The 13,380-nt window shown below is 38.9% G+C and overlaps 1 protein-coding gene across 4 annotated transcripts in view; it reads left to right on the top strand.

Moving 5' to 3' along the window:
* ARHGEF3 (Rho guanine nucleotide exchange factor 3) overlaps positions 1-13,380 on the top strand; it is a 285,137-nt gene that overhangs the window by 211,719 nt on the left and 60,038 nt on the right. The window contains exon 1 of one of the 4 annotated variants that reach the window (XM_019536900.1): positions 9,258-9,532. The exons of the other annotated variants lie outside the window; for them this stretch is intronic. Within the exon in view, the coding sequence (XP_019392445.1) occupies positions 9,437-9,532 (96 nt within the window). The 5' untranslated portion in view covers positions 9,258-9,436. Of the gene's footprint in view, positions 1-9,257; positions 9,533-13,380 lie in introns of those variants that run through there. 4 annotated transcript variants of the gene reach the window in all.

Genomic DNA, 13,380 nt, shown 5'->3' on the forward strand with positions numbered 1-13,380 from the left:
GAAGCCATGGGGGGGAGGCGGGGAGGAGTGGCTGGATGTGAAAGTGGCAGCAACACGGACTGGTGTCACCTGCCCCCCTGCTACGGCACTGATTTAGAGTGTTCACAGCTGCAGGAGGCCCCTTGGGTGTGGGGCCCCCTGTGGCCTCAGGTTTCACAGGATAGGGTGGGTTGGCCCTGGAGACTAGTAAACCTTACTCCTGAGCCCTCCTTGTTATGAGAAATATCAAAAGATACTCAAAGCCTCCAAGGCCTATGCATTCTTCGGAAGTGGAACTTTTTTAAAATCAACCTCTGAGCATAAGAAAATCCTCACCTAGTTGCAGCAGCCACTGTGTTCTCTTTTATGATAGTAATAGGGAAACATTTTTCGGGCTCTTTTATAGTCTTGTTTTGCTCTGTCCCCCTGACACAGCATGGAACTTTATTGTTCTTAGCTGTACATCTTGCCATGCCCCTACAAGGCGATCAAAACAATCTAACAAGCTTAAAGATTTCAGAACAGTATGAACATGTATGTTGGAGTTGGTGTGAAGAATAATAATAGGTTATAAGGTTTTATTAGTAATGTCCCTTTGGATTCTCAGTTACAGTTTGATTCAGAGGGTGCTGAATGTCATGTCTGGTTCTTTGAGTAGATGTGATATCTTTGGGATTTCAAGCTCAATGTAAGAGAGGCAGTCTTTGAAAGCTGTGTTGAGCACTTGTCCAGCAAGAGGCAAATCACACAGCCCCTACTGTAGAGCTGACTATCTTACTTAGGCAGCAAAATGAAGAAAATGTCACAGGTCATCCAGGCATTTGCTAAACTGTTATACTGATAATTGAAAGGAAGCCTAGCAATGTCCTTCTGAAAGAGCAAGGGCAAGTTTGACTATGCTTATAGTCTATAGTGGTAGCCTTGTACTTTGTCATCTGCATACCCTCATTACTGTAGCTTGAGGAGCTAGTTGTGCTTATTTTCACTGTTTGTGGGCATGGGTTATGTTGTTTGAGGTTAAAGTGTGCAGTTGTAAAGGGATCAGATTTTGTATCTACTCGCCATCCCTTCCAAATTACGAAGTGTATAGGCACATAAGTGGTGTCACAGCCAAGTTATTCAGAGGTCATTAAAAAGTCAGTCCTCACCATAAGCCTTGTGGTGGGATGGCCGTCAGTTTTAGGATAAAGTAAGTATATGTACAGGAAGAGCAGAGGACAGACAGGTGTCATTTCCTGGATGCCTTTAATCAACTCAGAATAAATGTGCTTCTGAGCACAGGATGCTGTAGTGCAGTGCTTCTCAACCAGGGCGCCATATTGTCCTGGGGTGCCTTGAGATCTTTTCAGGGATGCCATGAGGTGCTATGCAATGCTAATACTGTTAAGTATGCAAACATGTGCAGCGGCCAGAGCAGCACTCCCTAGTATTGTACTCTAGTAGTGCTCTCTAGCAGCAGAGTGGGAGCAACACTGATGTAAGACTTCCCTACCCAGGATTTGCTACTTTGCGTGGTGTAGGAGGTAGAGTCCCCAGAGTTGAGTGGTAACCCCTGGCATCAGGGAGCAACAGGGCCTCTGGGGTGGGCCTCACTACCCAGAACTTTGCATTTTGGGTGCAGGGCTATCTAGCACCTGCTACTTTGGCTGGCATAGTGGGTAGACTCCCTTCCTAACTGACTCGGTAAAATTTGGGCTCACCAGGTTGGTACACCAGTAACTGTGACTGGGATCTGGTTTGAGCTAACTATGACTGATCTGTTTTGAGCTATAATTAAGGATCAATACTTAAGTTATTCCTTAAGGTGTATGCTTCCTCCCTTTTCCCTGTAATAAACCCTGTTTTAATTTAACATTTGCTTGCAAATGGGGCAGTTTGTGCACATTAGAACACTTGGTTAAATTTTATTTTCCCAGGTTTCTGGGTTGGGGATTAAGCTGAATTTGAATATTGTAAAACTCGTAATTTTAACCTGGCCCTTGTTAGTGCTCTCTAATACCTGGCAGGAGCGTTACACTTACTACAAACTTCAAGCAATATCCCATTATATATCATAGTGTCAATGGACATTTTGCTTTGCGTTTCTTCTCTTACCACAAAATAAAGGACATTTGAAAGCCCTTATTTAGAAAATAGTCTCAGGGAATGAAAGAAACGTGTTCTAGACTAGAATAGTGTCAAATGTGAGTATCTCTTCTCCTGTGTAGAGTTCCACTGGTCTGTTTTGGCTTATATAGGACTTGAAACTTGACAGAAAAAACCTTGGCTCATGATTTTTAAGAGCATTTAAAAATAGTCATTTGATTTTAATTATTCATCCCTCAATCATATTTTATTCTCATATTTAGTCCTGAAATGCTTTTAATAATGTGTTCCATTGTTTAAAATGTGTACTATTTTATTTTGAATTTTATTTTTTTATTCTTATTATATGACAGACTTTTGCCCATGCTTTCTCCGTTTTTAATTTATACATATTGACATAGATTCCATTTGACCCTTGCCTGTATTAACATAAAATAACACACACTCCATGTGTGGAGGAGATGAAGTACAGTAGTGTAATCATTTTTGGAACCATGTGATAAACTAAATGCATCTTGCAACTTACCTGCTTTATACCTACTAATTAATCACTGTCAAGATTTATGCATACATTCATGCAGTTTTAGACAGGCACTGCTTTGTCTGAACTGACCTGCTTGAGAGGAACCCTTCTTTGTTTCTGAAAAGTGGACTATCCTCCTTAGTTACACTGGAGAGATGTTGGAGAGGACAGAGTGAAGTTGAACATGATCAAAAATAAAACTCTCGTGTATGTGGACACTATGTGGGGTATGTATGTGTAAGCACACGTGCACCTTTCAATTGATTAATTTACATTGGAAATAAGGTCTTTCTCTCAACTTTTTTAGGGAGGTTTGCTAGTGATACAATGTTCCTTTTGGTGATGCACATTTCCTCATATTGCTACCAACGATTGCAGATTATTATGGCTCTTTATGACAATATTTGTGCAGCGTTATTTACTCTGGTAAATCAGTATCTGTAGCACAAAACACCAAAAATCCTGCACATTAATTGAAGTTATATGGAGATGCTATTGCACTGAGCCACCTTTTTTAATTAAAGATGAAGGAAGAGATTTTTATCTAGATTGTACTGCCAATGTAAATCTGACTAATTTCAATAAAGTCAGTGGAGTTATAATATGACAAGAAGATTAGAGTGAGATCCAAGGAGCATCAGATAACTTCATGCTCTTATGCAGGACAACCTCATTTTTGGTAGTATTATATTGTTTTGCAGGAAAAAATCCCAAAACAATACAATTACAAAGCTCTCTTATTTACAAATCTTACCATATGTACTCTCTTTTAGTTTTTTTTGTATCCACCAAGTCTCAAGGTAGTAATAATGCAATTAAATTTTACCATATTTTCTTACCCACCCCAAAATAAGGGGCACAGCTTGTTTAGAAGGTAACATGTAGAAAAAAATATTTTTCCAGAATCAAGGCTTAGAGCTGTTTTTTCATGTACTACAAGTGGGGGCCAGCTGTTTTACCCTTCTCCAACAGGAAGAATGGGGCACAGTCCACTGTTAACTCTCTCACAGCTGCTTTCAAGCTGATACCAGTTTTTGGCAAGTTTTATTTTATAACAAGGGCATGGGTGTTATGTAGTACTGTGGTGGTTGCCACCTTATATCTCCCATATCCTGGTGGGATAAAACCCGCCAAAATTGGTAGCAGTTGTAGAACTTCCTGGAAGCGACAGAAGATTTGGCAGCTATTTTGTAGCACACAACCTTTATCCTTCTATACTTCCAGATATGCACCCCAATTTCCACGTTTTTACCCACAGGGAACTGGAATGTTTTGGCAAAGATATGGTTAAAAATTAAGTTTTAAGCAATACATTTTTCACTTTTTCTTCCTTGGGTTATATTCAGCTTTCATTGATATTGTTTGTGTTGAAGATTGTTTCCCTTTTTGTTATCCAAAGTTAAGTGCGTCAGTTTCAGTGCTTTGTATCAGTGTGTAATATAATGGCTTTTTAAATGTAGTGTGTTATCCCAAGATAACTAATTCAATTCTTCTTGTACATCATGTTAAGTTTTGGGTTTTAAATGACACAGGTAACTGAAACTTAAAAGATTATTCTGCTTTGAGTTGTAGGAATTTTAGATTCACACAAAATGAAGAGAAATTCTCAGTGCTAATATTCTATTAAGCTACTAAAATGTAAATGCCTATGAAATGCTCATAGTAAATTGATGCTTTTCAGAACAATGGTCTCTAGTATTAATTTACTTCTTGTAAGTACTGATAATCACGTTAATACCTATGAATCTGAGTGTCTAGTAGTACTAATCTGAGCTCCGACCAACCAGTCTGTCCAACAGAGGTCTATCAATGAACTTAAGTCCTGATCCCTAACAACAGAAGCTGGTACCTTTTAGTTTAAGACCTCCAGACTCAGCTTGATATTTGGTTCAGGTAAAATTGGGGCTTGCAGGCCAAGCCCTGCAAGGAGAGACAGAGTCCAGTCAATACTGAAGACAAAAGGTCAGTCACATGAGAAGCACTTAATGTTTCATTTTTCATTACTACACTTTAGAGTCATTAATTTCACATTGTGTAAGATGCAGTGGTCTATATAGCTGCATAAGTGCCAGAATACCTACACTCTGAATGCTTCCAATTGCAATTCAGATACTGATGTTTATGACCTAGGTCATATGTACCTTAATCTCTGTTCACCTACCCCTTACTTTAATTCAAAAGTTGCATTGCATAACTTTGCCTAAATTAGGACTAGAGGAAGGATCTACAAACATGGATAGCTCTTCCATTATAGGTTCGCTGGAATCCAGGTTAATCTTCATGAGATGATGTGGTCTTTACCTGTTTACTCAACATGTTGTCTAAGTAGGACTTGGAGTATAAACAGAGACCTGTATTCAAAAATTGTACCATTCTAGTGGCGTTATTGCCTTTTTTATTGGTCTGATGTGTGTTTGGAATGCTATTCAATATTGACAACTGCATTATTATTGGACTGAATTTTTTAATTGATACAGATATTTCCCATTGTCTAGACAATGGGCACAAAAAATATAAGATAATGTTTTCCTCCCATTCAATCTGGGGGAAAGACCCCTTGTCTTGGATTCAGTGCAAGACAGAAAGGCGGGGGGTGCAGGTAGCTGCAGTAGCTTTGGCTCTGGGCTCAACCTGGAGGCAGAAGCTGTTGTGGGCAGATAAAGTTGAAGCTTCAGGTGACAGAGGTAATGGGACACAGGTGCTGAGGGGTACAGGCACAAGGCAGGGCAGCCAGCAGGAGGGACAAATGGTGGGGGTAAGGGGAAGGGATTAGGTTTTTTGTCCCCCCTGCTACAGGGGGGTTGTCCTCCCAACCTTCTGCCCCTCCCTGCTGTAGCAGTGGAGGTACAAATTAAAGAAAACATTCCAATAATTAGATTCTATACGTGGAAAATTATAACAATTTATAAATTTTCCATGTACAGAATCTAATTATTGGCAGGGTAGTCTTATATTAAATGTTGCCCTGGATTCAGGTAAATATGGTAAATACATAGTATGAGTTTGAAAAGATTAAACAAGAGGGTGAATTAGAAATTTAAAATGCACATTTTTCATAGTGCAAATGAAGCCAGACTGAGGACAGTCACTTTGTGGTGAAACATTACTGTAAAACATGGTTCTAATGTCACTGAACATTTAGTAATAGGCTGCATAATTAAATGTAGGTTGGGACACAGATCTGATTTAGAGTCTGATAAGCTGTTAACCTAAGCTGTAACCCAGGTTTACAGAGCCCTGTTGGGCACTCTCTTTAGCAGCTGCTTCGTGAATGATAGCTGCATTAACCCACACAGCTCTCTGAGCCAACACAGCAACTCAGGCACCTGCTGTCGTTAAAGCCACTGCTGCTTGCCATGCTGCTGGATGTGGGTCCAGATCCAACCTCATGGAGCATCACAGTCCAGATCCACCTTGTGGGGAGGGCACATAAGTTTGACACCCCTGCTATAGCATAAACAATACATTTCATTCCTGGTGATTGGCTTCCTCTTGCTTACATTTAAACCATTTAACCTGAAACATCAGTGTGATCAGTACCAGAAAGACGATCCCCTCTCAGGTATTTTTCCTGCAAACAAATAAACCAGAGTTAATTATTTCAGTCCCTGAACCAGTAGGTTCTTGTCTTGTATGAAAGATGATGGATTCTGTGAAGCATTTTATAGGATTATAATGCTGAGCTCTGAGGGCAAGTCCTGAAAGGCACTTTGACTCATTGATTTAAGTGAAGCCGAGTGTTAAAATGGTATCAACGCGGAAAACCATACATAAAAGCCATGGTTATTTAAAAATCAAGGCTTGGACTAGGAGTCTAACAGTAGCAGTTCTACTGTACTATTCTACTTTTGGATTTCTTCTTCCCAGAGTGGTATAAAACTGTGGTTTGGGACTATGATACACTTGATTCATAAGAAAAGAAGAGTTAACAATGTATCAATTTGTTTTAGAAGTATATGCCATGAAATCATGACATTTGAGGCCCCATAAAAGCACATTAACACAAAAATATGGTAACACCAGCATGAAGAATTAATATATTATCTGTAGACAAGGGGACATACTAACAAACTATGGAATCTTTCTGCAACATAATACAGCCTTTCATATTTTTATGGTCATTCACTGAGGACTTTGCAACTTTATTTCTTTTACACTCTGTAATTATAAATATCATTACATTCTTTAGACAATAACATGTCAAAGACATTTATACAGCACCATGTGTGCATAGCATTTTGTTGACAGAAAAAATTAGTCCTTTTTCAAGGATCTTCTGAATAACCTTTACATTTCTTCTCTCTGCTAAACTATCTTGTTCGTTGTTCTGGATGATCAAGTCATTGTAGTCTGTGCATTTCACTCATGTCATAGCTTAAGTGTGATACTAGAGTGGAATATTTTCTCTGATCATCTTTTCCCCCTTTCCTATACAAGGTTATACACACTTTGTTAAATGAGCTAATGGATGAATTGACTATAGATATAGGTACCTTTTATATGCATAATGATTTACTGGTAATAAACTAATGTACTTCCAACTTCCAGATGTTTAGTGTGATCCTTGAACATTGCTAAATTGCAAAAGCATACACTATGATTACAACCTCTCATCTAAAAAACACCAAAAATATGCACAGTATTCAATAGGAGGTTGTGACAGGAGTATCACTATCGGAGCTTTTCCGGGGTGGCTCCACCCTCCTGTAATGGGCCAACCGCCTGCTTACTCACCTGCCACACCTTGATCTTACTTGATTAGAAGATGGTTGTAATCAGTGGGAGGCTGCCCATTTTTTCCGCACCCTGGCGACGGGGTGCTACCTGCGGCTCCTTTTCCTCTCCTACACCACAACCCAAGCCTCGCAGATGGAGTTGATGTGGTTTGACCTGGGCCCTGTTATGTTCTGGCCCTCCTCTCTCTCACCCTGGGGCTCCTCACTGCCCCCTCTCTCTCGCCCTGGGGCTCCTCGCTGCCCACCCCTTGCTCTGGGGTTAGGGCCACTGCACCCCACAAATGCTGTGCCCTCTCAGGCACCAGGAACCCCCATGCTACTGGGGAGTCCCTATGAGGCCTCCTCCAACCCCTAGCCTCACCCGGTCCTCCGGTCAAAACAGTAAACATAAAACATAACGCCCCTGGGCTACAACATAAAAACTAGACCGTCCAGTCAAACAAAATCTACTCCCTACTAGAGCGGGAGGGGGGAAGGAGGGCTCCCCAACCCCAGCAGCGACCAGGGGATGCTCTCACTGCCAGAGTCCTCCCCTCTGTCTGTCCGAGCCAAGTCCCTACTCCCACAGCTGCTGGAGAGGGACTGCCCTCCTGGCCTCCTACCTAGGCTTAGGAAGGGGCAGGGCTTATCCCTTTTTGTCAGCTGGTTTTACCAGTTGCCCCAGCAACCAAAACCTGTGCAGCCCTGGTGACTGGCAGCTGAGCCTCCCCCTTTCTGCCACTAGGGGTCTCCCCAGAGCAGTCTCCGCTCTCAGGGGCAGGGCACCTGAGTGCACTGAGACAGAGGTAAAATATGCTGAACAAACCTGTTTTTTATAATGGTTTACATGTTAAAGGCCTGAAAGCTTCTTATTAGCTGTTGGAAAAAGAAAAATACTACAAAACCCCTGGATAGTCTTACCATCCCTGGAGAACATAGTTTCCCTGATAAAGTTATGCAAGAGGATTGTTGTCCATCCTTAGTGTACTTCTTGACTGAAATTACTTTTATGTATTTTTCTCCTCCATCCCTAATCACAGCTTCCTTTTCCTTGTCTCCCAGATGCCATCTTTGTCAGACAGATCCTAAGTTACGCATGTAAAAATGGGGCCTCTAACACGTCCTCTCTGTTTTCAGGAAGCCTTTTTTTTTACTACTTTTGGACTGTGGTAAACATCAAACTGAATTGTAGATACTGAAACATAATGTAGAACAAGTCAGACAAAGGTTCTTTTCCACTTCCCCAGCTTGCTACCAGAAAGGGTGGAGGAAGTAACCTGTCTGAACAATTGAAGCAGAGTGTAAGTTTCAAAACCAAAAAAACCTACTCCCTGCCAAAGAAGAAAAAGCAATAATGTGGACTAACAAAAACTGAAAAGTGCCACGTGGTGGGAGGATCTAATGGGAAAATGCTAACCGTCAGCTATTTTCCCCATCAGGACAAGTGCCTCTAGACATCACATGAAATAACATAAGAACAGTCAACACCATCCATAGGCAGTGAATAAAACAAGGCTTTTATTAAGGGCAGTAATCATCTCCCTAAAAAGTTTTATTACCAGGGTTACTTGCCATAAATTTGTGCATTTCTGTCTAATATTTAGTGCTACATTGTCTACCCAACAAAGAGGTACTAATTAAGTTGCAGTTTCCCCTGCAATTTATCCAAGAAATGACTTGGAATAAGGTTGGATTAAAATGCAGATTTGTTTTTTGCCTTGTGGTGCCCCATAGCTAGCAAGGCTGCAGGATAGAAGAGGAATAATTTTCTGCTGAAAATAGCATGAATTTCTTCTATGTGTTTTCTACTGGTAGCTGAGTGAGTTTACAGTAATTTGTTCCTTTCCACTGATTCAGTTGAGTTTTTACCCACTTCCCCTCCCCATCTTCTGGTTGTGGGCGGGTTTCAGTAATAAGCAGCATTATGTTACACTTGCCTGACACTAGGAGCTTGTTTCTTTCTTGCGTTATTGGAGAACAAGAATTGTTTAGGTCATGCTATCAGAAGCGTAGTGCAGGACATTTCAATTACTGACTGCTGAGCACTGGGGAGGCAAGGCTTAGCTTTGTCTTTGAATTTTGTACTCAGATAGAATCAGCTGTGACACCCGAAACTGCTACTCCTGCAGCCACAATGGTGGCTAAGGATTACCCCTTTTACCTCACAGTCAAGAGGGCAAATTGCACCTTGGAAGTACAGGCAGAGACCAGCCCAACTAAAGAAACAGAGGTATGACCTTTATTGATCCATTTGTTAGCTACCTTTTCTTTGAAGTTCTCTGAATTGGTTTGGGAAAACATTCTCTCAAAAGAAGATGCCAACTATAGATATTTATCTGTCTTATACAACTCATTCTTCTATCTCCAAATGTTGAGTTTCTGCCTAGAAAGTAGATGTTATGAGCAGCCTTTTTTTTTTTTTTAAAGATTAATCTTTGCAGGAGATAATTGAGAATTTCCTTTTCTGATATATAGTTTTATATATTCTAGTGCCAAATACCAGGTATGATGCTTGCTAACTGTGATGTAGAGTAGCTAATTACATGAATATGAATGGAAAGCAGAAACTACTATTTAATGCATCATGTCTGTGTCTTTTCCCCCATTTTTAATCGGGAAACCTAATCTGATAACAAGGGTTAATTTATGTTGTGCCATAGCAGCAAGCTAACTGGTTTTATGAGTGCTTCTTAAAATGGGTGAACTCTTTTATATGGGATTTACAAAAAAAATGGACTTAACCACACTCCACATTCATGAAATACTTAAATATTAGATACATTATGATCATGTTTAATCTTCTTTGTGTGCCTTTTTGGCAAGGAGAACAGTGATCCTAAGGATTAGGTCCAGCTGGAATGGAGGAGGGTAGAATTCGTCTCTGAGAGTTTTATCACTTAAAATATACAACATTTTCACTAGGCAAGTCTGCGGAGTAGCTTGAAGGCACTTGCTAAATTATGCCTGTTTAGTGAAACAGCATCGAAGATGCATTACCTTCAACAGACAGATGAATTTATCCAAACCAAAAGAAGTCTAAATGAAGTCTCCTTGTTTAAACAGTGCTTGCATAGGTTTAGAACAAATAAGATCGTTCTGTACTTTTCCTTGTCAGTACACTCTTATGTAGAGAAGTATTTTAGATTTCATTTTTATAGCTATAAGGCCTTTTAAAAAATTTGAATAAGATTATTCTGTTTTGTTAGTGCTGGAGTGTCATTGTTATATTTAGAAATACTTCTTAAGTCTGGAAACCTTGAGTATGGAAAACCCTCACTGTGTCATTTATGTTGTTTCTTTTTTTAGTTGTTTCAGGATCAGTAAATCTCTATCCCAAGGTCTCCAATATTGTAAACATTTGTATTGTCAGAGCTCATTTTACTATGATATTAAAAATAATATATCTTATTCTTTGTATTATATTTACTTTTGTGTACAGGTGTATAATGTTCAAAATCTGAACATTAATAAAAAAAAAGTGGAACCTTGTTTCAAATACAGCAATATCATCAGCTTTACCATAGACAAATTATCAAATTTCAGAGAAAGTAAAATATCAAGTGAGGTATGGACAAATGAAAGCTGAAAGCACAAGAATGCCTCTTTAAACAGATGTGATTCATCCAAATTATGAAATGCAAAAGCTTTAATCAGTTGCTGTGGACTTATTTTTCCATTTCGCTTTTCACAAAAACAAGAACATGCATCTCATACTACCAGTTTGAAAAATACAGTTTCTTTAGGCCACTGAGGAGTTCAACACTGAAAAAACGAATGTTTGTTGAATACTACTATATCGGTTTTGTTATATAATTCTAAGACCATTATACTTCCAAAAAAATTAGCTATGAAACCAGAAATTGAAAAGGCGTTTCAAGGAAAAGATATTCAAAAATATACATATCCTCTAAAGTTTATTGATATGGACAGAATTCTTTGGTTTACTACCTGTACACTTAAGTTTTGTCTTTCCCTTTTAGTATTTACAGAATCCAGCTAAAGCTATTGGGCGCCTTCTATCATTATTTTGTGTTACTGCACCAACAGAACAGTTGGCTGAGTGGATGTTGTGAATTTTTGGCCTTCAAAAGCTTTTGCTTGGATTTAGTAGCTGACAGGTGAAGCTGATTGATATCGGTGTCCCCTAACAGTTGTATAAACTTTGTGGAAATGGATTTTAGGATGCAGCTGTGTGAGTTTTTTAAAGTCAGAATTCACATGATCATTCGTATACAATGAACTCATCCTGGTGATATGTAGCTTTTACTTCTGGAGTTCCAGAATATAGAGAAAAATAGAATAGACACTTAATATTGGTATTTTCTAGAGCCTACTTTATTTTTTTTACTTTATTTTTTTACATCATGTTTCTCTTCAGATTTGCTCATTGGGTGGGGACTATACCCAGTATTTGCATAAAATAAATTAAACTGCTTTTAAATGTGAAATTATGACCCAACAGATTTAACCAGGTGAAGTACTGTTCACTAGAAAATTACACACCTTGTACCCTTATTAAACATAAATGTAGGTCCAAGCCTAAAAGGGACTGAACACCTTTAGCATCCTTATTTCCTGCAAAGCTAAGTGGAGTATGCAGCATCCAGGAACCTGGAGGCTTAAGTACAATAATACCTATGTGGGGTACAATTTAATCATCGTCTGAACACATTTCACTTTAAAATCCATTGATTTTAATTGGGACTGCATATACAAATTAATACAAAGCTAGTATTACTTATACAATTAAGTGCTCATATAAAAAATAGTCATGATTAACACTACCTGTGACATCTTATAGCTGGGAAAGCCCAAGGAGCAACAGACTAAACAACTTGCCCCTTGTCATACAGCAAGTCGTGGCACAATGAAAAATAAAATCCAGGTTTCCCAACTCGCATTTCCCTTATTTACTGGTAACTAGTTCTGGTTACCACCTTCGTATAAACTTTGTGTAAGTGTACATGTATACACAAACTCTGAATATATTATTAATTAATAAGATATTAACATTGAAGATGTATGTGAAAAATAAAAATCTGGAGATTCTTAAGAAAAGCATAGTTTGTTTGCCAGTGCCCATGTGCTCTGTCACAATTCTTTTTTAAAATCTAAACAAAAATGTTAGACTGTGAGATAAAGAATGGAGACAATTATGTACATTCTTGACATGCTCCCACCTGGAATATTATATTCAGTGCTACTCATTCTGTCTTAAAAGAAAAAAGCCAAAAACCAAAACCCCCAATCGAAACAAAACATCCAACAAACATGCATTCAGGGTCTGGTAACAAGGACAATTAAAGAAGCAGGGAGCCATCCCCATGTTGAAAGATTAAAAAGATTGGGGAGGTTATTCTTTAGAGAGGTAATAAATAAGGAAGCAAATAGACAGTACAGAGAAGTTGGTTTCTCTATCCTTTCTCAGAGTATTAGAAAAAGGGAGAGTCACTGAAATTGAAAGGTAACGTGTTTAATAAAAAGGAAACTTTTCCCCCCAAAGAATCCACAGTTTACATATGGAACTCACTGTCACAGTATCTCATTATTCATAAGATTTAAGTATTAATTAATGTATTATATAAATATTTAAAATTTATGTTTATATGGATAGAGAAAGCATCTTCAGTTACAAAGCAAGGAATAAAAGAGAGAGCTTTGGAACATAATCTAACCTCTCTTTAATGGGAATTAGGAAGAACCTTTCCCTGTGGATAGTTCATTCCATACATTTTTAATGCATCTTCCTCTGAATCACCTGATACTAGTATAATGCCTATGACAGTAAGTAGTTTAAAGTAAGTAGTCTACTGATCTGATCCAGCATGGCTACTCCTATGTTACTGCTCAACACTCATCTTATACTGGCGCTGCTTCAGTGCAAGCTAGGTTTTCCCCCCTTTCTGTGGAACAGGTTAGCAGGAGAACAGCTAGCAAATTAAAATATAAAAATGTTTGGCTTCTGTTTTCTTCTTGCCCCTCTTCATTTTGCTACTTGCCTCTGAAGAAAATAAGTGAAGGAGGGAACACTGGTGACGTATCAGAAGGGCATAGAGGAGCACATGCCCCCCCCCCCCC

This window comes from Crocodylus porosus, unplaced genomic scaffold (assembly GCF_001723895.1).
Source record: "Crocodylus porosus isolate Cpor-Errol unplaced genomic scaffold, CroPor_comp1, whole genome shotgun sequence".
NCBI lineage: Eukaryota > Metazoa > Chordata > Crocodylia > Crocodylidae > Crocodylus > Crocodylus porosus.